This window comes from Oncorhynchus masou, chromosome 6 (assembly GCF_036934945.1).
Source record: "Oncorhynchus masou masou isolate Uvic2021 chromosome 6, UVic_Omas_1.1, whole genome shotgun sequence".
Taxonomy (NCBI): domain Eukaryota; kingdom Metazoa; phylum Chordata; class Actinopteri; order Salmoniformes; family Salmonidae; genus Oncorhynchus; species Oncorhynchus masou.
In genome coordinates, this window is record NC_088217.1 from 9,647,144 (window position 1) to 9,672,509 (window position 25,366).

General features: G+C 46.3%; 1 protein-coding gene across 5 annotated transcripts in view; it reads right to left on the reverse strand.

The window, feature by feature from the left end:
• dock3 (dedicator of cytokinesis 3) overlaps positions 1-25,366 on the reverse strand; it is a 442,683-nt gene that overhangs the window by 234,580 nt on the left and 182,737 nt on the right. For all 5 annotated transcript variants that reach the window (XM_064967497.1, XM_064967500.1, XM_064967498.1 and 2 more), the window contains exons 4-5: positions 19,896-19,951; positions 2,250-2,346 (exon numbers count right to left, since the gene is read on the reverse strand). In XM_064967497.1, coding sequence (XP_064823569.1) covers positions 2,250-2,346; positions 19,896-19,951 — 153 coding nt within the window. The remainder of the gene's footprint in view (positions 1-2,249; positions 2,347-19,895; positions 19,952-25,366) is intronic.

A 25,366-nucleotide genomic window follows, 5' to 3' on the forward strand; every position in this document is an offset into this window, starting at 1 on the left:
AAGATCAAACCGTCGCTCTATGCGAATAGCGAGAGCTATTAAGGAGTCCAGACTGGAAGGAACCTCCCGGGAGAGGATCTCATCCTTAACCTCGACGAGGAGACCCTCCAGAAAACGAGCGAGCAAAGCCGGCTCGTTCCAGTCACTAGAGGCAGCGAGAGTGCGAAACTCAATAGAATAATCCGTTATGGATCGATTCCCCTGACATAGGGAAGACAGGGCCCTGGAAGCCTCCTCCCCAAAAACAGAACGGTCAAAAACCCGTATCATCTCCTCCTTAAAGTCCTGATACTGGTTAATACACTCAGCCCTCGCCTCCCAGATTGCCGTGCCCCACTCACGCGCCCGTCCGGTAAGGAGAGAAATGACGTAGGCGATGCGGGCTGCGCTCCTGGAGTAAGTGTTGGGCTGGAGAGAGAACACCACATCACACTGAGTGAGGAATGAGCGGCACTCAGTGGGCTCCCCAGAGTAACACGGCGGGTTGTTGATCCTGGGCTCCGGAGACTCGGAAACCCTGGAAGTGGGCGGTGGATCGAGGTGGAGTTGGTGAACCTGTCTTGTGAGGTCGGAGACTTGGACGGCCAGGGTTTCAACGGCATGTCGAGCAGCAGACAATTCCTCCTCGTGTCTGCCTAGCATCGCTCCCTGGATCTCGACGGCGGAGTGAAAAGGGTCCGGAGCCGCTGGGTCCATTCTTGGTCTGATTCTTCTGTTATGTACTTGAGTGAAGACCCAAAAGCGGTTTTAACAGAAAACAGAGTTCTTTAATGAAAAACAGGAATGGCATAAATCCTCTTCCAACGTAGTCAATGGAACAAAAAGAACGTTAGTATAATGCAGGATGCACCTGCCAGGCGGACTCCGACAGGATAGGACAAGGTGGAAGCAAACGGGACGACAGCTTGCTTCTGGCATCAAAAACACAAACAAGAATCAGACACTGAAAGTAGCAGGAACAGAGAGAGAAATAGAGACCTAATCAGAGGGGGAAGAGAGAACAGGTGGGAAAGAGTGAATGAGCTAGTTAGGGGAGATGTAGAACAGCTGAAGAATGAGAGACAGAGAAGGTAACCTAAAAAGACCAGTAGAGAGAGACAGAGTGAAGAGAAAGGACAGGAACAGACATAACAAGACATGACACAATCTAAGTGTCACATGATCTCAGTATATATACACATGTTCTGAAAGGCCCCAGAGTCTGCAACACCACTAAGAAAGAGGCACCACCAAGCAACCACCAAGCAAGCGGCACCATTAACACCAAAGAGTTCTCCAAAAACGTCAGGGACAAAGTTGTGGAGAAGTACAGATCAGAATTGGGTTATAAAAAATATCAGAAACTTTTAACAGGCATGTGGGAGACTCCCCAAACATATGGAAGAAGGTACTCTGATTAGATGAGACTAAAATTGAGCTTTTTGGCCATCAAGAAAGATGCTATGTCTGGCGCAAAACCAACATCTCTTCTCACCCCGAGAATACCATCCCCACAGTGAAGCATGGTGGTGGCAGGGACTGGGAAACTGGTCAGAATTGGAGAAATTATGGATGGCGCTAAATACACTGAAATTCTTGAGGGAAACCTGTTTCTGTCTTCAAGAGATTTGAGACTGGGACGGAGGTTCACCTTCCAGCAGGACAATAACCCTAAGCATACTGCTAAAGCAACACTCAAGTTATTTAAGGGGAAACATTTAAATGTCTTGGAATGGCCTAGTCAAAGCCCAGACCTCAATCCAATTGAGAATCTGTGGTATGACTTAAAGATTGCTGTATACCAGCAAAACCCATCCAACTTGAAGGAGCTGGGGCAGTTTTGCATTGAAAAATGGGAAAAAATCCCAGTGGCTAGACATGTCAAGCTTATAGAGAAAACCCCCAAGAGACTTGCTTTATACCACCTGGGTCCTTTTTTACAGTAACATTGAAATCAGACCTTTTTGCTGAGTACCTTGTTGTCTACCATTTTATATGAGTAGATAAAACATGGTGGATCTTTGAGTAGATACATTTGTTTTTGATGTACCTCTACTGGTATGCCATCCAGGAATCATATCATAGAACATACAGCATTTTAGAGTATGATACAAAAGTATCTTGTTAATCCTGGATCTCCATAGTGACATGCCACACACTCAAGATGACACGAGTTAAACTTTAGCGCAGCAACACACGTTAATAAATACAATAATATAATTACTCTGTTATAAAATAGTGGGACAAGATGTGAGTTGGACTGTACTCACCACGTAAAGCTGCTTCCATAGCAAGGCCCATTCCTGCAGAGTGGAGGTGACCTCCGTCACTATGGGGTCTTCTACTGGTACCACGGTCTCATACTGCCTGTACACAGAGGTGAAAAATATATTTCAATAAGCATTATGAGCCTGACAGGCCCTGACATTATACATCGGGTTAGGGCCAGATAGGGCCTTTCTTTTAAAATTAATAACCAGGGTATGGGTAGGGCTCGGGTATCACTAAATTGATCAATAACAATTTGAAGCTGAGCCATTTGCTCGTGCTGCACAGTACAGTCATATCTGGAAAATGATGGGACAAGGAGAGCTCTCCTTCAAGGAGTGAATGAGAGTCAATACAACACTAGCTCATCCAACATTAGCATGTATTTCGTCAACAACAAATACAATATTATAAATATTTTCCCGAGATGTGAGATAATTAATTTGCTATCTGTAATATTGTATAGCTTTGGAATCGTGACATGACGTACTTTAGAGGAAGCACATTTCTCGACTCACACCCTGACATTGAGAAGAGATTGCGTGACGATTAGCCTAACAAACGTGTTACGCAGCATGACAATGTGAATGTGATTGCTGGTTGGGGAATTATACCTTCATCTATTCATTGCCCAATGGGATTCCTATCTCCTTCTTTCTCTACTGTTTCTGGCAGAGCAGCAACGTCCTATATCTGTCACTCCCGTAGTTCCATTACCAAGGCAGTATTAGTTATGTGTTTAATGTCCAGATGAGACTCTAGTTTTGAATCGTTCTATATTTCTTGTGTTATCAACCCCCCCCCCCCGCACCTGCCGTTGAACTCCCAGCGGCTCCGATACAGAATACTGCCTCGCACAAATGGAAGCAACAGGGAATCAGGACATCTCCCAGACGGTCGACGAACAGGGATACCTACTTTGTCAGCACCATGACCAGCTGGCAAAACTGGTGACGACTATGGAGGAGGTCCGAGAGGCGTTGCCTTCAACCAGCAGAGGATACTCTACCACCAGTCGACCCAGCGAACCAGAATACCAGTCTATTCAGCAGTACCCCAGTTCAGAAATACCCATTTGTCTCTCTACTATGATGGAACCCCATCTATATGCCGTGGCTTCCTACTCCAGTGCTCTCTTTTACACCAGATTTTTGCACACCAGATGGGTGCTTCCAGCATTGAGAGGTCCAAGGTTGCCACGGTCATTTCTCTGCCAACTGGCTTCGTATGCGGGGTCATGGATGTGTTCAGAGGTATTTTTGATCATCCACTGGAGGGCAGAGAGGTGGGAGAGCGCCTATTATGGCAGGATGACCTTCCGGACAGTAGCAGCATCCAGCGGATGGAATGAGATGCAGAAGAGGATTGCGAGAGGAGGGCCAGACGGAACTGGCACGTTGAGACAACAACCTCTCCTTGGACGCATTCATCGCGATGGTCATCCGTCTAGATAACCTACTTCGGGATCGTCGGTACACTCATCGCTTCTCCCTCTCCCCCAGGGACCACTGTGCATCAGAGCCTGAACCCATTGAGATAGGAGTCATATCCCCGCGGCTGAGCTTCGCAGACGGAAACAACGGGGGCTCTGTCCCTATTGTGGTCAAGGAGGGCACCAGCTTCAACAGTGTCCGGTACATCCCAACTCGGGATCCACGAGAGCAAAGGTCATGTGATCTTCCACCTCGTTGGGCGGGTGTGAGTATCCAATCTTTATAATTGTGTCGATTACACTAGCTGACTGTCCCTCGTGTACTGTTTCTACAGCGGTTGGTGGATTCCGGTGGCACAGGGAACTTTATTTATTATTCTCTGAACATCTCCTCAAACGCACTCTCCTCTACGTTCCCGCTTCAAGCCCTGATAATTGGCCACTAGGATCCGGGAACCATCACACACATCACCTCACCACTCACCCTCACCGTGGAGTTCATTCATAGAGAAAGCATTCCCTTATTCATCATTAGTGTACCAGCTCACAAGATAATCTTTGGACCTCCCATGGCTCCAACGACATAACCCCACCATCTCATCGTCGAGGATGATAATCACGACAGGTCACACGAATGTGGAAGGACCTGCTTTTCCGTCCTCTCTCGAGTCATAGTCCCTGTGCTCTGGGACATAGATGTGGAGAAGGAACCTGCACCCACTCCCTGCCCCCCTGAGTGCATCTACGTTCCCACAGGGATAAGGGAGCGGCTGTTGACCTGGGACACAGCTGTCGTTGCTGGACATCCCGGGATCACCAATAAATATTAGTGGCCCACCTTGGTGCAGGACATTATTCGCTAGGTCAACTCCTGTACTGTGTGTGCCCAAACTATATCCACCCGGCACGCTCTAGCAGGGAAACTCCATCCCCCTTGCCTCAACGTCCCTGGTCTCATCTACCCATGATCCTGATCTGCCCTCCTCTGACTGTTTCACCATCATTTTGGTGGTTGTGGATAGTTGATCTAAATCCATTTGTTTTTGATCCCTTTCTCTGGTCTCCCTACTGCTCTCAGCATGTCTTCCGACATTATGGCCTTTCAAAGGCCATCATCTCTGACCGTTGCCCCCAATTCATATCACTGGTATGAAGAGCCTTCATGGAGAAGCTCGGAGTCGCAGTCAGCCTCACTTCCGGGTAACGGACAGGCGGGGAGGATGGACCAGGAGCTGGGGAGGTTCCTGAGGAGCCACTATCAGGACAGGCAGAGGGAGTGGGCCCGATTCCTTCCCTGGGCAAAATTCATTACGCCACTCTTCCACTGGGCTGACTCCCAGTGTGTACTGAGTTATCAGCCTGCCCTGGCTCCATGGACCCCGGGACAGATCGAAGCTCCTGTGGTGGATGAGTGGTTCAGGCACGCAGAAGAAGTGTGGAGCGAAGCCCACCTGAGACTCAAACGCGCTGTCCACCATCAGAAGGAGCAGGAGGATTGCCACCACTGGGAGGCTCCTGTGTTCCAACCTGGTGATTGTGTCTGGCTCTCCAGCAGGAACCCCCCACTCCGCCTGCCCTGCAAGAAGCTGAGCCCCTGGTTTGTGGGGCTGTTCAAGGTTCTCCGGAGGGTCAACGAGGTAACGTATAGATTACAGCTCCCCAGTGATGACCATATCTCACCTTCCTTTCATGTCTCCCTTCTCAGGCTATTGGTTCCTGGTCCCCTGGCTGAGGCTGTCCCCCATGACACACCTCCACCTCCACTGGACATGAAGGGAGGTCCCTCCTATGCCGTCAGATACCTACTGGACGTTCAAAGTTGTGGGGGTCGGCTCCAGTCACTCCCTTAGTTCCATTCCCCAGGCAGTATTAGTTATGTGTTTCATGTCCAGACTCTTGTCTTGTATTATTAAACTCACCCCCAGCACCTGCTTCTCGACTCCAAGCGTCTCCGTTACAGAGTAACAGACAGATAGTAAATCCATCAGCTGCTCCTAACGGAGGAAGTTATTTCTGACTTCAGGTTTCGGCAAGGCCTTTAATTTGGCAGAAGCAATCAGCCTGGGTAAGATAGGCCCTGAACGTTCCAGGTAAGGGAAGGGATCAGAATACAAATGTATGCCCGGGCTTTACCGCACATCATTAACATTGTGAACATTGTGTGTGTGGGTAAAGCCTTCAGATATTTGACATGCTGTAAACGTATTACTATTTATCCCCAGCAAACTGTATATTACTATATAAATGTCCCTCCTAAATCATTCAGAAGATGGTTTTAAAATCTGTTTTGCAAACTTTAAAACCAAACTGCAATTACACAGTCTTACAGTCCTAATACCCCTGAGCCTAACCCCCCCACCGACGTTAATTCCTAATTCCACCAACGTAAGTTCCTGATTCCACCGACGTTAGTTCCTGATTCCACCGACATTAGTTCCTGATTCCACCGACGTTAGTTCCTGATTCCACCGACATTAGTTCCTGATTCCACCGTCGTTAGTTCCTGATTCCACAAACATTAGTTCCTGATTCCACCGACGTTAGTTCCTGATTCCAGCGACATTACTTCCTGGTTCCACCAACGTTAGTTCCTGATTCCACCGACGTTACTTCCTGATTCCACCAACGTTACTTCCTGATTCCACCGACGTTAGTTCCTGATTCCACCAACGTTACTTCCTGATTCCAGCGACATTACTTCCTGGTTCCACCAACGTTAGTTCCTGATTCCACAAACATTAGTTCCTGATTCCACCGACGTTAGTTCCTGATTCCACCGACGTTAGTTCCTGATTCCAGCGACGTTACTTCCTGATTCCACCAATGTTACTTCCTGATTCCAGCGACATTACTTCCTGATTCCACCGACATTAGTTCCTGATTCCACCGACGTCAGTTCAACTTGTTATATATTTGCCTCCATGTTACGATCTGATGTCCCTCTATATCCATAACACACACACACAAGTACGGATACACGCACGCAAACTCACAAACAAACACACACTCACAAACACATCTGTAACAGACATCTCTAACAGACACATCTGTAACAGACACATCTGTAACAGACACATCTGTAACAGACACATCTGTAACAGGTCTAACGTGGCTCTATAGTTCCAGCTCTCCATCTCCCCGCAGTCCCTTCCGCTCTGTCTTTACAAACACCTGTGTTTACATACACCTTAGTCAAATATATTTAAACTCAGTTATTCACAATTCTGACATTTAATCCTAGTAATAATTCCCTGTTTTAGGTCAATTAGGATCACCACTTTAATCTAAGAATATGAAATGTCAGAATAATAGTAGAGAGAATGATTTATTTCAGCTTTTAGTTCTTTCATTACATTCCCAGTGGGTCAAACATTTGCATACACTCAATTAGTACTTGGTAACAGTGTCTTTAAATTGTTTAATTTGGGTCAAACATTTTGGGTAGCCTTCCACAAGCTTCCCACAATAAGTTGGGTGAATTTTGGCCCATTCTTCCTGACAGAGCTGGTGTAACTGAGTCAGGTTTGTAGGCCTCCTTGCTTTTTCAGTTCTACCCACCAATTTTGTATGGGATTGAGGTCAGGGCTTTGTTGTGGCCAATCCAGAACTTTGACTTTGTTGTCCTTAAGCCAATTTGCCACAACTTTGGAAGCATGCTTGGGGTCATTGTCCATTTTAAAAACCCATTTGCGACCAAGCTTTAGAATCCTCACTGATGTCTTGAGATGTTGCTTCAGTATATCCACATAATTTCCCTATTCATGATGCCATCTATTTTGTGAAGTGCACCAATCCCTCCTGCAGCAAAGCACCCCCACAAAATGATGCTGCCACCCCCGTGCTTCACGGTTGGGATGGTATTCTTCAGCATGCAAATCTCCCCCTTTTTCCTCCAAACATAACGATGGTCATTATGGCCAAACAGTTCTATTTCTGTTTCATCAGACCAGAGGACATTTCTCCAAAAAGTACGAACTTTGTCCCCATGTGCAGTTGCAAACTGCTTTTTTTATGGAGGTTTTGGAGCAGTGGTTTCTTCCTTGCTGTGCGGCCTTTCAGGTTATGTCGATATAGGACTCATTTTACTGTGGATATAGATACATTTGTACATGTTTCCTCCAGCATCTTCACATGGTCCTTTGCTGTTGTTCTGGGATTGACATCGCACCAAAGTACCTTCATCTCTCCTTCCTGAGCGGTATGACGGCTGCATGGTCCCATGGTGTTTATACTTGCGTACTATTGTTTGTACAGGTGAACGTGGAACTTTCAGTCGTTTGGAAATTGCTCCCAAGGATGAACCGGACTTGTGGAGGTCTATAATTTATTGTGGTCTTGGCTGATTTCTTTTGATTTTCTCATGATGTCAAGCACAGGGGCACTGAGTTTGAAGGTAGACCTTGAAATACATCCACAGGCACAACTCCAATTGACTCAAATGATGTCAATTAGCCTATCAGAAGCATGTAAAGCCTTGACATCTTTTTGGGGAATTTTCCAAGCTCTTTAAAGGCACAGTCAACTTAGTGTATGTAAACTTCTGACCCACTTGAATTGTGATTCAGTGAATTATAAGTGAAATAATCTGTCTGGAAACAATTGTTGGAAAAATGACTTGTGTCATGCACAAAGTAGATCCTAACCGACTTGCCAAAACTGTAGTTTTGGAGTGGTTGAAAAATGAGTTTAAATGACTCCAACCTAAGTGTATGTAAACTTCTGACTTCAACTGTATAGCTGTATCTCTGTGCGTCCCAAATGGCACCTTAGTCCCTCTATAGGTCACTACATTTGACCAGGGCTCTGTTGGTGCCCTATAAAGGGAATAGAGTCATTTGGAATGCATCCTATTCTTTCCATTTTCTCCCCACTGGCCCTCTAGTGTCCTTTCTTTGTCTCCACTAAGTGTCTGTGTGTGTGTGTGTGTGTGTGTGTGTGTGTGTGTGTGTGTGTGTGTGTGTGTGTGTGTGTGTGTGTGTGTGTGTGTGTGTGTGCCTGTGTGTGTGTGTGTGTATATCACTTTATAGTTAACTTTTCTCACTATTGAGTAGCAATATGGTAAAAAAAATGAGGAGCAAAATATTTCCCTCTATTCTATTGTATTCTATTATATTGTACTATATTGCGTTGCGTGCATTGTATTGTATTGTATTGTATATTGGTGGTGTTTCATCCAAAAGTCGTCTCACATCAATCAACAAAGCACTGCTCCAATGTTAAATCTAATCTAGCCCAAGATATGGATCGGTCCAACGCACATTCACATACTGTCCCTATAGATCACTGTGTAAATAGATTATATTTGAATTATCTATACATCAAGTACATTACAGCCCTGTCTAACGGTAAACTGAACTGACTAAAAGTAGACTGTATGGAGACAGTGGTGGAGCAGGGAAAGAGGGACAGTGGAGGAGAAGAGGAAGAGAGACAGTGGAGGAGAAGAGGAAGAGGGACAGTGGAGGAGAAGAGCAAGAGGGACAGTGAAGGAGAAGAGGAAGAGGGACAGTGGAGGAGAAGAGCAAGAGGGACAGTGAAGGAGAAGAGGAAGAGGAAGAGAGACAGTGGAGGAGAAGAGGAAGAGGGACAGTGGAGGAGAAGAGCAAGAGGGACAGTGAAGGAGAAGAGGAAGAGGAAGAGAGACAGTGGAGGAGAAGAGGAAGAGGGACAGTGGAGGAGAAGAGGAAGAGGGAGAGAGACAGAGGAGGAGAAGAGGGAAGAGGAAGAGGGGCAGTGGAGGGGAAGAGGGACAGAGGAGGAGAAGAGGAAGAGGGACAGTGGACGAGAAGAGGAAGAGGGACAGTGGAGGAGAAGAGGAAGAGGGACAGAGGAGGAGAAGAGGAAGAGGGACAGTGGGGGAGAAGAGGGACAGTGGAGGGGAAGAGGGACAGTGGACGAGAAGAGGAAGAGGGACAGTGGACGAGAAGAGGAAGAGGGACAGTGGACGAGAAGAGGAAGAGGGACAGTGGAGGAGAAGAGGGACAGTGGAGGAGAAGAGGAAGAGGAACAGTGGAGGAGAAGAGGGACAGTGGAGGAGAAGAGGGACAGTGGAGGAGAAGAGGGACAGTGGAAGAGAAGAGGGGCAGTGGAGGAGAAGTGGGACAGTGGAGGAGAAGAGGGACAGTGGAGGAGAAGAGGGACAGTGGAGGAGAAGAGGGACAGTGGAGGAGAAGAGGGACAGTGGAGGAGAAGAGGGACAGTGGAGGGGAAGAGAGACAGTGGAGGAGAAGAGGGACAGTGGAGGAGAAGAGGGACAGTGGAGGGGAAGAGGAGGAGGGACAGTGGAGGAGAAGAGGGACAGTGGAGGGGAAGAGAGACAGTGGAGGGGAAGAGGGACAGTGGAGGAGAAGAGGGACAGTGGAGGGGAAGAGGAGGAGGGACAGTGGAGGAGAAGAGGGACAGTGGAGGAGAAGAGGGACAGTGGAGGAGAAGAGGGACAGTGGAGGAGAAGAGGGACAGTGGAGGAGAAGAGGGACAGTGGAGGGGAAGAGAGACAGTGGAGGAGAAGAGGGACAGTGGAGGAGAAGAGGGACAGTGGAGGGGAAGAGGAGGAGGGACAGTGGAGGAGAAGAGGGACAGTGGAGGAGAAGAGGGACAGTGGAGGGGAAGAGGAGGAGGGACAGTGGAGGAGAAGAGGGACAGTGGAGGAGAAGAGGGACAGTGGAGGAGAAGAGGGACAGTGGAGGAGAAGAGGAGGAGGGACAGTGGAGAAGAGGGACAGTGGAGGAGAAGAGGGACAGTGGAGGAGAAGAGGGACAGTGGAGGAGAAGAGGAGGAGGGACAGTGGAGGAGAAGAGGGACAGTGGAGGAGAAGAGGGACAGTGGAGGAGAAGAGGGACAGTGGAGGAGAAGAGGGACAGTGGAGGAGAAGAGGGACAGTGGAGGGGAAGAGGGACAGTGGAGGAGAAGAGGGACAGTGGAGGAGAAGAGGGACAGTGGAGGGGAAGAGGAAGAGAGAGAGAGAGACAGTGGAGCGGAAGAGGAAGAGAGACAGTGGAGGGGAAGAGGAAGAGGGACAGTGGAGGGGAAGAGGAAGAGGGACAGTGGAGGAGAAGAGGAAGAGGGACAGTGGGGGAGAAGAGGAAGAGGGACAGTGGGGGAGAAGAGGAAGAGGAGGAGAGACAGTGGATGAGAAGAGGAAGAGAGACAGTGGAGGGGAAGAGGAAGAGGGACAGTGGAGGAGAAGTGGAAGAGGGACAGTGGAGGAGAAGAGGAAGAGGGACAGTGGGGGAGAAGAGGAAGAGGGACAGTGGAGGGGAAGAGGAAGAGGAGGAGAGACAGTGGAGGAGAAGAGGAAGAGGGACAGTGGGGGTGAAGAGGAAGAGGGACAGTGGAGGGGAAGAGGAAGAGGAGGAGAGACAGTGGAGGAGAAGTGGAAGAGAGACAGTGGAGGGGAAGAGGAAGAGGTACAGTGGGGGAGAAGAGGAAGAGGAGGAGAGACGGTGGAGGAGAAGAGGAAATGTGATCGTTATTGATAGTAATTAGGGCCGGAAGCTCTTTCCTCACCGTGTGACCTGACCAGGAACCGTTCTAAGCACTAGTTATTATTGAACATAACGGTCGGGTCATGTGATCAGAAAAAAAGGCAGCAACAGGAAATATGTATGATCATTGCACATACAGTTGAAGTCGGAAGTGTACATACACTTAGGTTGGAGTAATTAAAACTCGTTTTTCAACCACTCCACAATTTTCTGGTTAACAAACCATAGTTTGGGCAAGTCGGTTAGGACATCTACTTTGTGCATGACACATGTCATTTTTCCAACAATTGTTTACAGACAGATTATTTCACTTATAATTCACTGTATCACAATTCCAGTGGGTCAAAATTTTACATACACTATGTTGACTGTGCCTTTAAACAGCATGGAAAATTCCAGAAAATTATGTCATGGCTTTAGAAGCTTCTGATAGGCTAATTGACATCATTTGAGTCAATTGGAGATGTACCTGTGGATGTATTTCAAGGCCTACCTTCAAACTCAGTGCCTCTTTGCTTGACATCATGGGAAAATCAAAATAAATCAGCCAAGACCTGAGAAAACAAATTATAGACCTCCACAAGTCTGGTTCATCCTTGGGAGCAATTTCCAAACGCCTGAAGGTACTATGTTCATCTGTACAAACAATAGTACACAAGTATAAACACCAAGGGACCACGCAGCCGTCATACCCCTCAGGAAGGAGGGGTATGAGATGAACATACTTTGGTGCGAAGAGTGCAAATCAATCCCAGAACAACAGCAAAGGACCTTGTGAAGATGCTGGAGGAAACAGGTACAAGGGTATCTATATCCACAGTAAAATGAGTCCTATATCGACATAACCTGAAAGGCCGCTCAGCAAGGAAGAAGCCACTGGTCCAAAACCACCATAAAAAAGCCAGACTGCACATGGGGACAAAGATGTCCTCTGGTCTGATGAAACAAAAATAGAACTGTTTGGCCATAATGACCATCGTGATGTTTGTAGGAAAAAGGGGGAGGCTTGCAAGTCGAAGAACACCATCCCAACCGTGAAGCACGGAGGTGGCAGCATCATGTTGTGGGGGGGCTTTGCTGCAGGAGGGACAGGTGCACTTCATAAAATAGATGGCATCATGAGGAAGGGAAGTTATGTGGATATATTGAAGCAACATCTCAAGATATCAGTCAGGAAGTTAAAGATTGGTCGCAAATGGGTCTTCCAAATGGACAATGACCCTAAGCATACTTCTAAAGTTGTGGCAAAATGGCTTTAGGACAACAAAGCCCTGACCTCAATCCTATAGCAAATTTGTGGGCAGAACTGAGAAAGCGTGTGCGAGCAAGGAGGCCTACAAACCTGACTCAGTTACACCAGCTCTGTCAGGAGGAATGGGACAAAATTCACCCAACTTATTGTGGGAAGCTTGTGGAAGGCTACCCGAAACGTTTGACCCAAGTTAAACAATTTAAAGTCAAAGCTACCAAATACTAATTGAGTGTATGTAAACTTCTGACCCACTGGAAATGTGATGAAAGAAAAAGCTGAAATCATCCTCTACTATTATTCTGACATTTCACATTCTTAAAATAAAGTGGTGATCCTAACTGACCTAAGACAGGGACAATTGTACTAGGATTAAATGTCAGGAATTGTGGAAAAACTGAGTTTAAATGTATTTGGCTAAGGTGTACGTAAACGTCCTGACTTAGTGGTCCATAATGCACTGCTGTGTATCTCTAGGTCAGGGAGATGATGGAGGGACAGCTGACAAAGCTCTTATAAACTGCTTCCCAAAACGGCAACAGATTGCCTTTATAGTACACTGGTTTAGACTCATGGGTCTCTGGGCAAAACTAGTGTACTATATAGGGAATATTGTGGAAGTTGTGATGCCGACATACTGTAGGTGTCTGGATAAATCTACTGATCTAGGTTTAAAAACTGGGCGGATGGATAGACAGGGCTAGGTACACATCGCTATACCTCACCCGTAAAGGAAGATGTTTGGTAGACTGTAGTATTTGGCTCTGTCTGAGATGTTTGGTAGACTGTAGTATTTGGCTCTGTCTGAGATGTATGGTAGACTGTAGTATTTGGCTCTGTCTGAGATGTAGTATTTGGCTCTATCTGAGATGTAGTATTTGGCTCTGTCTGAGATGTAGTATTTGGCTCTGTCTGAGATGTACAGTAGACTGTAGTATTTGGCTCTGTCTGAGATGTACAGTAGATTGTAGTATTTGGCTCTGTCTGAGATGTATGGTAGACTGTAGTATTTGGCTCTATCTGAGATGTACAGTAGACTGGAGTATTTGGCTCTGTCTGAGATGTACAGTAGACTGGAGTATTTGGCTCTGTCTGAGATGTAGTATTTGGCTCTGTCTGAGATGTAGTATTTGGCTCTGTCTGAGATGTACAGTAGACTGGAGTATTTGGCTCTGTCTGAGATGCAGTATTTGGCTCTGTCTGAGATGTAGTATTTGGCTCTGTCTGAGATGCAGTATTTGGCTCTGTCTGAGATGTACAGTAGACTGGAGTATTTGGCTCTGTCTGAGATGTAGTATTTGGCTCTGTCTGAGATGTAGTATTTGGCTCTGTCTGAGATGCAGTATTTGGCTCTGTCTGAGATGTACAGTAGACTGGAGTATTTGGCTCTGTCTGAGATGCAGTATTTGGCTCTATCTGAGATGTAGTATTTGGCTCTGTCTGAGATGTATGGTAGACTGTAGTATTTGGCTCTGTCTGAGATGTACAGTAGACTGGAGTATTTGGCTCTGTCTGAGATGTAGTATTTGGCTCTGTCTGAGATGTAGTATTTGGCTCTGTCTGAGATGCAGTATTTGGCTCTGTCTGAGATGTACAGTAGACTGGAGTATTTGGCTCTGTCTGAGATGCAGTATTTGGCTCTATCTGAGATGTAGTATTTGGCTCTGTCTGAGATGTATGGTAGACTGTAGTATTTGGCTCTGTCTGAGATGTACAGTAGACTGGAGTATTTGGCTCTGTCTGAAACATGCTCTGATGTTCTGAAGTCTCTGGCTGTCTGACTACAGTATAGGCAGATGCCGGTTCGGGGAAAAAAAATGTTTCTTTTCCATCAATATTTATGAGAAATCAGCACCTCCATCACTCAAACCCAAAGAAAGGATGTGTCCTCAATGGCACCATATTCCCTATATAGTGCTATACGTATTAACGGCGCCCTATGGTCCCTGGTCAAAATAAGTGTACTTAATAGGGGATAGAGAATCATTTAGGACACAACCAAAGACAGAGAGAAATAAAGTTACAATAAAAAAACTATATATCTATATCCTGTCTGTGTGTCACTCCCATTGGGACCCTGCTCCTGAGGACACACCTGTGAATATCAACACCAGGGACGACTGTCAGATAGAATGGAGACTGTTTTGGTTTACTGTTGGCTTAGCTTTAAAGTTGTATTTCCTTGTTTCTCAGGTTAAGTTTAGCTTATTGGGATCCCTGTTCGCTACTGCACATGAGGCAGCTACTCTTCCTGGGGTCCACATAACGCATACAAATACATGACAGAGTACAGAACCTTTATAATTTTGCACGCCCAATTTTTCAGTTTTTGATTTGTTAAAAAAGTTTGAAATATCCAATAAATGTTGTTCCACTTCATGATTGTGTCCCACTTGCTGTTGATTCTTCACAAAAAAATACAGTTTTATATCTTTATGTTTGAAGCCTGAAATGTGGCAAAAGATCGCAAAGTTCAAGGGGGCCGAATACTTTCGCAAGGCACTGTATATATATTTTTTTTAAGCTAAACTTGCTTTTTGCCTGAGTAACCTGTGGTGGCAGAGCATTCCATGATGACGTGGCTCTACTGTGTGTCTGGTGGGGTTGGAAGTGTACGCAAATAGCTTATACAAGTGGTTAGAAGAGAAGTAGTCAATTTCTCCTCAACCCTCAACCATGAAAGACGGTCCTGCATGTTGATGATGTGAGTTGTATATGTTCAGGTAAAAGGGCAAGGCGTGCTGCTCTGTTTTGAGCCAGATGCAGATCTCTCCTTGCTGCACCTGACCATATTATCAGACAGTAACCAAGACGGGACCAGACCAGAGCTTGAACAACTAGTACAGATGATCTGTGTGTGAAAGAAACACAGAACATATTTTCACAAGGTGTTTATAAATGATGTGATACCCATTAGGGATGCTCTTTGAAGCAACTCATCCGTTCATACACATCAATCTCTTGACTATAGAAGTCTAAATATGACAATATGATTCCACCAATTGTAACCTTCTGTATCACTTTCAAATAGGTACTTTTATTTTGAAGGCAAACCGCAAATTCCACTATTGTGCCGAATCCTAATTGTGGCTAGCCTCACAACACATAACCCGGTCAGGTCGAGATTTACGAACCAGATGAAGCTAGATGGCTGCTTTTAATGTTCGTTTTGGGCAACAGAGTTAATGAACTGAAGTTCAATTTCAACAGGCGAACAACAAGTGTTTACCTAGCTAATACTTACAAGGATCCCCGAAATCATTGCTAAGAATAATGAAAATGACTGCAGTTACTACGGGTCATTGTTTTCATGCTGGTTGTATTGGTGGTAACTCGGTACCAAGCTAAAACAAGCTACCTAGAACTTGCGGTCTAACAAATAATGCTTTATTACCAATGCGGTATTGTAAACACATCGTTTGTGCCCGGTGTTTGCAGACTTTTTTTTGTACAACTTTGACAGTGCTACTGATAGTGGTGGCGCTTGGCTTGCACGTTTAACTCCAGCACACACAACATTATATAATAAAAAGGTGTTATTTGATGTGTCAAATTTAAACGCTTATTTAATTAACGCTTCAAATAGTGTTTTTTTTTACACGGAAAAGACCCACACGGCGTTCCATAGTGTGTCATGTCGCTAATAGGAAGGAAGGAATACCTAGGATAGGATAAAGTAATCCTTCTCACCCCCCCCCTTAAATGATTTAGATGCACTATTGTAAAGTGGCTGTTCCACTGGATGTCATAAGGTGAATTCACCAATTTGTAAGTCGCTCTGGATAAGAGCGTCTGCCAAATGACTTAAATGTAAATGTAATAGCAGTGACGCTGTTCCCGTGTAACGTCGGTAGGGCAACACGCGTACCGGTGCTCGACCAGTCGGCGAAGGACAACATCAACCACGACAGAGAACGGTTGATTGTTGATGGGGTTATTACCTTTGAGTTGTCCCGCTGAAATGTTCTTACGCGCTCAAATGACTCATCGACATGTTGACTCTATTTAGAAGACAATAAGTCATGTTTGTTAGTCTCCCCATATATATTTTTTAAAGATTACACTTGTCCTCAAAAATAAATATGTAGCCAACATTATTTTTTATCACATGTAGACAGCCAACACTTGGAAGAAAGAAAATGGATTAAAACCTCATTTGCATAATGTTTTGAAAGCCTTTATTCTTGCATTCTTATTTGTATCCACCACATTGATTTGTATACTGGATTATTGACATGTCTCTACTGCTGTAAACGTCATTTTAGTTCATGTTTATGTACACCAAATGTTTGTTTTTTTTTTTTTTGCTGTATCCTGTTGAGGGAGCTGCCTGTTGGCATCCTGCTGAGGGAGCTGCCCGTTAGCATCCTGCTGTATCCTGCTGAGGGAGCTGCCTGTTAGCATCCTGCTGTATCCTGCTGAGGGAGCTGCCTGTTAGCATCCTGCTGTATCCTGTTGAAGGAGCTGCCTGTTAGCATCCTGCTGAGGGAGCTGCCTGTTAGCATCCTGCTGTATCCTGTTGAGGGAGCTGCCTGTTAGCATCCTGCTGTATCCTGTTGAGGGAGCTGCCTGTTAGCATCCTGCTGTATCCTGTTGAGGGAGCTGCCTGTTAGCATCCTGCTGTATCCTGTTGAGGGAGCTGCCTGTTAGCATCCTGCTGTATCCTGTTGAGGGAGCTGCCTGTTAGCATCCTGCTGTATCCTGTTGAGGGAGCTGCCTGTTAGCATCCTGCTGTATCCTGTTGAGGGAGCTGCCTGTTAGCATCCTGCTGTATCCTGTTGAGGGAGCTGCCTGTTAGCATCCTGCTGTATCCTGCTGAGGGAGCTGCCTGTTAGCATCCTGCTGAGGGAGCTGCCTGTTAGCATCCTGCTGAGGGAGCTGCCCGTTAGCATCCTGCTGAGGGAGCTGCCCGTTAGCATCCTGCTGAGGGAGCTGCCCGTTAGCATCCTGCTGAGGGAGCTGCCTGTTAGCATCCTGCTGAGGGAGCTGCCCGTTAGCATCCTGCTGAGGGAGCTGCCCGTTAGCATCCTGCTGAGGGAGCTGCCCGTTAGCATCCTGCTGAGGGAGCTGCCCGTTAGCATCCTGCTGAGGGAGCTGCCCGTTAGCATCCTGCTGAGGGAGCTGCCCGTTAGCATCCTGCTGAGGGAGCTGCCCGTTAGCATCCTGCTGAGGGAGCTGCCCGTTAGCATCCTGCTGGGGGAGCTGACTATGGACCGGCACCATTTTGGTGTTTTTTTACCGTGCTGGATAACTGGAACAAGTATATGACTGTAGTTTCCCTGTACCGTGCTGGATAACTGGAACAAGTATATGACTGTAGTTTCCCAGTACCGTGCTGGATAACTGGAACAAGTATATGACTGTAGTTTCCCTGTACCGTGCTGGATAACTGGAACAGGTATATGACTGTAGTTTCCCTGTACCGTGCTGGATAACTGGAACAAGTATATGACTGTAGTCTCCCTGTACCGTGCTGGATAACTGGAACAGGTATATGACTGTAGTTTCCTTGTACCGTGCTGGATAACTGGAACAAGTATATGACTGTAGTCTCCCTGTACCGTGCTGGATAACCGGAACAAGTGTATGACTGTAGTTTCCCTGTACCGTGCTGGATAACAGGAACAAGTATATGACTGTAGTTTCCCTGTACCGTGCTGGATAACCGGAACAAGTGTATGACTGTAGTTTCCCTGTACCGTGCTGGATAACTGGAACAAGTATATGACTGTAGTTTCCCTGTACCGTGCTGGATAACCGGAACAAGTGAATGACTGTAGTTTCCCTGTACCGTGCTGGATAACCGGAACAAGTGTATGACTGTAGTTTCCCTGTACCGTGCTGGATAACCGGAACAAGTATATGACTGTAGTTTCCCAGGACCGTGCTGTTAACTGGAACAAGTGTATGACTGTAGTTTCCCTGTACCGTGCTGGATAACCGGAACAAGTATATGACTGTAGTTTCCCAGGACCGTGCTGATAACTGGAACAAGTGTATGACTGTAGTTTCCCTGTACCGTGCTGGATAACCGGAACAAGTATATGACTGTAGTTTCCCAGTACCGTGCTGGATAACTGGAACAAGTATATGACTGTAGTTTCCCTGTACCGTGCTGGATAACTGGAACAAGTATATGACTGTAGTTTCCCTGTACCGTGCTGGATAACTGGAACAAGTATATGACGGTAGTTTCCCTGTACCCTGCTGGATAACTGGAACAAGTATATGACGGTAGTTTCCCTGTACCGTGCTGGATAACTGGAACAAGTATATGACGGTAGTTTCCCTGTACCGTGCTGGATAACTGGAACAAGTATATGACGGTAGTTTCCCTGTACCGTGCTGGATAACTGGAACAAGTATATGACGGTAGTTTCCCTGTACCGTGCTGGATAACTGGAACAAGTATATGACGGTAGTTTCCCTGTACCGTGCTGGATAACAGGAACAAGTAAATTCAGTCCTTGTCGGTCCTAACTGATGATTTCACTGAGGTGATTCTCAGTACAAGATGGGCCTTTCCCATAGTCTGCCAGGTAACTGGACACTGTACATCTAGAACTAGTTATAAATCAGAACCTCTGCAGTCAGACAGAGTAGAACACAGGGACAGCAAGAGGAATCAATCAGAAAGGGAGTGACGGAGCGATGGAGGGAGGAGAGTGAGAGAGAGAGAGAGAGACACAGAGAGAGACACAGAGAGAGAGACAGAGAGTGACACAGAGAGAGAGAGACAGACACAGAGAGAGAGAGAGAGATAGACACAGAGAGAGAGACACAGAGAGAGACACAGAGAGAGAGACAGAGAGAGAGAGAGACATAGATAGACACAGAGACACAGAGAGAGAGAGAGACAGACAGAGAGAGAGAGAGAGAGAGACAGAGAGACACAGAGAGTGTCTCTCTCTGTTTTTCACACCTCTCTCCTCTCTTCTCCCTCTCTCCTCCCTCCTCCCTCCTCTCCTCCCTCTTTCATCTCGTCCCCTCCACCCATCTCCCCATCCCTCTCTCCTCTCCTCCACCCCGCTCCTCCATCACTCTCTCCCATCCTCTTTCTCCTCCATCCCTCTCCCCTTTCTTCTCTTCACACCTCTCCCCTCTCCTTAACACCCCTCTCCTCTCCTTAACACCCCTTCTCTCTCCTTAACACCCCTCCCCTCTCCTTAACACCCCTCCCCTCCCCTTAACACCCCTCCCCTCTTCTTAACACCCCTTCTCTCTCCTAAACACCCCATTCTCTCTCCTTAACACCCCTCACGTCTCCTTAACACCCATCCCCTCTCCTCAACACCCATCCTCTCTCCTTAACACCCCTTCTCTCTCCTTAACACCCCTCTCCTCTCCTTAACACCCCTTCTCTCTCCTTAACACCCATCCCCTCTCCTTAACACCCATCCCCTCTCCTTAACACCCCTTCTCACTCTCCTGCTTCGTCTCCTCAGAGAAAGTCATTAGGTATAAGAAAGGGAGGGATACTTACCCTCTGTTGGTAACGATGGCATTCTTCAAGTGAATGTAGCTGGTCGGGAAGATTCCCTGAGGAAAGAAAAACCAGGGACTGTATTAGCTTTGACCAGGGACTGTACTAGCTTTGACCGTGGACTGTATTAGCTTTGACCGTGGACTGTATTAGCTTTGACCAGGGACTGTATTAGCTTTGAACATGGACTGTATTAGCTTTGAACATGGACTGTATTAGCTTTGACCATGGACTGTATTAGCTTTGACCAGGGACTGTATTAGCCTTGACCAGGGACTGTATTAGCTTTGACCAGGGACTGTATTAGCTTTGACCAGGGACTGTATTAGCTTTGAACATGGACTGTATTAGCTTTGACCATGGACTGTATTAGCTTTGACCAGGGACTGTATTAGCTTTGAACATGGACTGTATTAGCTTTGAACATGGACTGTATTAGCTTTGACCATGGACTGTATTAGCTTTGACCAGGGACTGTATTAGCCTTGACCAGGGACTGTATTAGCTTTGACCAGGGACTGTATTAGCTTTGACCAGGGACTGTATTAGCTTTGAACATGGACTGTATTAGCTTTGACCATGGACTGTATTAGCTTTGACCAGGGACTGTATTAGCTTTGACCAGGGACTGTATTAGCCTTGACCAGGGACTGTATTAGCTTTGACCAGGGACTGTATTAGCTTTGACCAGGGACTGTATTAGCTTTATTAGTAAAATAACTAGGGAATAACAGTAGTGGTGTTTCTGACAAGTACACTAATTACCCTATAGTTTAGCCCATTGTTAAGAATTAGAATTGTTCCACTCATCAGACTAAATCCAGTAAATAGATAATAAAATATCCAGAAGACGAGGGACATAAATCTGTCCCTTCATACAAACCAAACTATTTTTAAATGAATTATACCCGCTCTAGAATCAAACACCCACTTCTGGATCATGCCCTGATCTGTTTCACCTGTCCTTGTTATTGTCTCCACCCCTTCTAGGTGTCGCTTGTTTTCCCCAGTGTATTTATCCCTGTGTTTCCTGTCTCTCTGCGCCAGTGTATTTATCCCTGTGTTTCCTGTCTCTCTGTGCCAGTGTATTTATCCCTGTGTTTCCTGTCTCTCTGTGCCAGTGTATTTATCCCTGTGTTTCCTGTCTCTCTGTACCAGTGTATTTATCCCTGTGTTTCCTGTCTCTCTGTGCCAGTGTATATATCCCTGTGTTTCCTGTCTCTCTGTGCCAGTGTATATATCCCTGTGTTTCCTGTCTCTCTGTGCCAGTGTATTTATCCCTGTGTTTCCAGTCTCTGTGCCAGTGTATATATCCCTGTGTTTCCTGTCTCTCTGTGCCAGTGTATATATCCCTGTGTTTCCTGTCTCTCTGTGCCAGTGTATTTATCCCTGTGTTTCCTGTCTCTCTGTGACAGTGTATTTATCCCTGTGTTTTCTGTCTCCCTGTGCCAGTGTATTTATCCCTGTGTTTCCTGTCTCTCTGTGCCAGTGTATTTATCCCTGTGTTTCCTGTCTCGCTGTGCCAGTGTATTTATCCCTGTGTTTCCTGTCTCTCTGTACCAGTGTATTTATCCCTGTGTTTCCTGTCTCTCTGTACCAGTGTATTTATCCCTGTGTTTCCTGTCTCTCTGTACCAGTGTATTTATCCCTGTGTTTCCTGTCTCTCTGTGCCAGTGTATATATCCCTGTGTTTCCTGTCTCTCTGTGCCAGTGTATATATCCCTGTGTTTCCTGTCTCTCTGTGCCAGTGTATTTATCCCTGTGTTTCCAGTCTCTGTGCCAGTGTATATATCCCTGTGTTTCCTGTCTCTCTGTGCCAGTGTATATATCCCTGTGTTTCCTGTCTCTCTGTGCCAGTGTATATATCCCTGTGTTTCCTGTCTCTCTGTGCCAGTGTATTTATCCCTGTGTTTCCAGTCTCTGTACCAGTGTATTTATCCCTGTGTTTCTTATCTCTCTGTGCCAGTGTATTTATCCCTGTGTTTCCTGTCTCTCTGTAACAGTGTATCCCTGTGTTTCCTGTCTCTCTGTAACAGTGTATTTATCCATGTGTTTCCTGTCTCTCTGTGCCAGTTCATCTTGTATGTCTCCAAGTCAACCAGCATTTTCCCCGTTCTCCTGCTTTTTGCATTCTCCTTTTTCTAGTCCTCCCGGTTTTGACCCTTGCCTGTTTTCTGGACTCTGTACCCGCCTGTCTGCCTTGACCACGAGCCTGTCTTCCACTCTGTACCTCCTAGACTCTGATCTGGTTTTGACCTTTTTGCCTGTCCACGACCCTTCTCTTGCCTTCCCCTTTAGATTAATAAACGTTGTAAGACTCCAACCTTCTGCCTCCTGTGTCTGCATTTGGGTTTCGCCATGATATTTGGGTTCCCATTCTGTTCAACACAATTGTTTTAATAGTTACAAATGAAGTCTCCCAACAAAACTTCCCCACTAAAACATAGGTATCAAGTCTCCCTACCAAACTTCCCCACTAAAACATAGGTATCAAGTCTCCCAACCAAACTTCCCCACTAAAGCATAGGTATCAAGTCTCCCTACCAAACTTCCTTGCTAAAACCTCTTGATGCCGTTTCATTGTCACAGCCTAAATACCAATCACCAAAATGAGGGGACCAAGCTAATGCAATTGTGGATTAAATCAACTTTAGTACATGCTGTCAAAAGGCTGTATTCTGCAATGGGGGCGGGAATAAGAGCAACCCAAATGTGTTGACAACGTTGCACAAGAGAAAAGCGTGATGTTATTTTTAAACTTGTATAAAATCAGTGGAGAACATTCTCCATTCCAATCTAGAGGGGCGTTTCTTTAAAACATGCTTCCAATCACCTTGATCCTTTACATAGCTAGACCAATCATATGCTTCAACGCGCCGCAGATACGTTAACACGCCGACTATCCAATGGATGACTTAGTAAAAAAAGAAAATCTGTACTTTTCAATGGGTGTGAGAGGTGTGGCGTGGGAACGTGAGAAGAAGAGGGTCAAATGCATGTTCTCACAGCCTATGTGATATAAGAGACAGTAAGATGACAGAATAAGCTGCCTCTGCAGAATGTGAGTGATTCTATTCAGGGGATGTAGAGAGACTGCTCTCCCACACACACACACACACACACACACACACACACACACACACACGCACAAGCACACACACACACACACACACACAGACACAGACACAGACACAGACACAGACACAGACACAGACACAGACACAGACACAGACACAGACACACAGACACAGACACAGACACAGACACAGACACACACACACACACACACACACACACACACACACACACACACACACACACACACACACACACACACACACACACACACACACATACCATCTTGTCTGACCTCCTTTCAGCCCTGCTACATCCAGGAAGTGAAGCATTATGTAGTAACAGTGCATGTTGGGAAATCACTAGCCATCTGGATCTGTGCCCTCCGGCAATGCAGATCTGCCTGTGTGTGTGTGTGTGTGTGTGTGTGTGTGTGTGTGTGTGTGTGTGTGTGTGTGTGTGTGTGTGTGTGTGTGTGTGTGTGTGTGTGTGTGTGTGTGTGTGTGTGTGTGTGTATGTATGTACCCTCCCTCTGTTATATCACCAGTGTCATATCACTGCTTCTTGAAAGTTTGAGGCTGAGAATCAAAATGTTGAGGTATTATAGGCGCTCAGATGATATTATGACCTAGATAAATAGACACGAGCCATAAAATATAGACCATACTTCTAGTGATGATAGGATGTGCCTATCAACAAATATAAATTGTAGGACATTCAATACTGGAAATTATCAATACCTTCAAATAACAATAGTTATCCACTTTCATAGTCCAGGAAAGAGCATTGATCAAGTAGGAAAAAGAAGACAGCTGCATAAAGACAAACCAGGAGATAGAGAAAGAGGGAGAGAGAGAGAGAGAGGGTGAGAGAGAGAGAGAGAGAGAGGAGACATGGGGGGTGAGGGAGAGAGAGAGAGAGAGACGGAGAGATAGAGAGAGAGAGAGGGGAGACATGGGGGGTAAGGGGGAGAGGAAGAGAGACAGAGTGATAGAGAGAGAGAGAGAGAGAGAGAGAGAGAGGAGACATAGGGGGGTGAGGGAGGGAGGGAGAGAGAGAGACGGAGGGATAAAGAGAGAGAGAGATGGAGAGATAGAGAGACAGAGAGATAGAGGAGACATGGGGGGTGAGGGAGAGAGGGAGAGAGAGAGACGGAGAGATAGAGAGAGAGAGAGAGACAGGGGGTGAGGGAGAGAGGGAGAGAGAGAGACGGAGAGATAGAGAGAGAGATAGAGAAGACATGGGGGGTGAGGGAGAGAGGGAGAGAGAGATGGAGAGATAGAGTGAGAGAGAGAGACACAGGGGTGAGGGAGAGAGGGAGAGAGAGAGAGAGAGAGAGAGAGGAGACATAGGGGGTGAGGGAGAGAGGGAGAGAGAGAGACGGAGGGATAAAGAGAGAGATGGAGAAATAGAGAGACGGAGAGATAGAGGAGACATGGGGGGGAGGGAGAGAGGGAGAGAGAGAGACGGAGAGATAGAGAGAGAGAGAGAGACAGGGGGTGAGGGAGAGAGGGAGAGAGAGAGACGGAGAGATAGAGAGAGAGATAGAGGAGACATGGGGGGTGAGGGAGAGAGGGAGAGAGAGAGAGAGAGACAGGGGTGAGGGAGAGAGGGAGGGAGAGAGAGAGAGAGAGAGAGAGAGAGAGAGGGGAGAGAGAGATGGAGAGATAGAGAGACGGAGAGAGAGAGGAAACATAGGGGGTTGAGGGAGAGAGGGAGAGAGATACGGAGAGATAAAGAGAGAGAGAGAGAGAGAGAGAGAGAGAGAGAGAGAGAGAGAGATACATACAATGAAAATTGAGAGATATACACATATATAGATACAATGAAAATTATAATGTCTTTATTCTTTTGGAATTTCTGTATGTGTAATGTCTACTGTTAATTTTACTTTATTTGTTTATTTCACTTTTGTTTATTATCTTCTTCACTTGCTTTGGCAATGTTGACACATGGTGACACGTTTCCCATTCTAATAAAGCCCCTTGAATTGAATTGAGAGAGTTTCTTCTACTTACCCCAATGCACAAGTGGTTATCTCCTCCCTGCTTCCATGAAAAGACTTCCACCCTGCTACCATGAAAATACTTCCACCCTGCTACCATGACAAGACTTCCACCCTGCTACCATGAAAATACTTCCACCCTGCTTCCCATGAAAAGACTTCCACCCTGCTACCATGAAAAGACGTTCACCCTGCTACCATGAAAATAATTCCACCCTGCTACCATGAAAATACTTCCACCCTGCTACCATGAAAAGACTACCACCCTGCTACCATGAATAGACTTCCGCCCTGCTACCATGAAAATACTTCCACCCTGCTACCATGAATAGACTTCCGCCCTGCTACCATGAAAAGACTACCACCCTGCTACCATGAATAGACTTCCGCC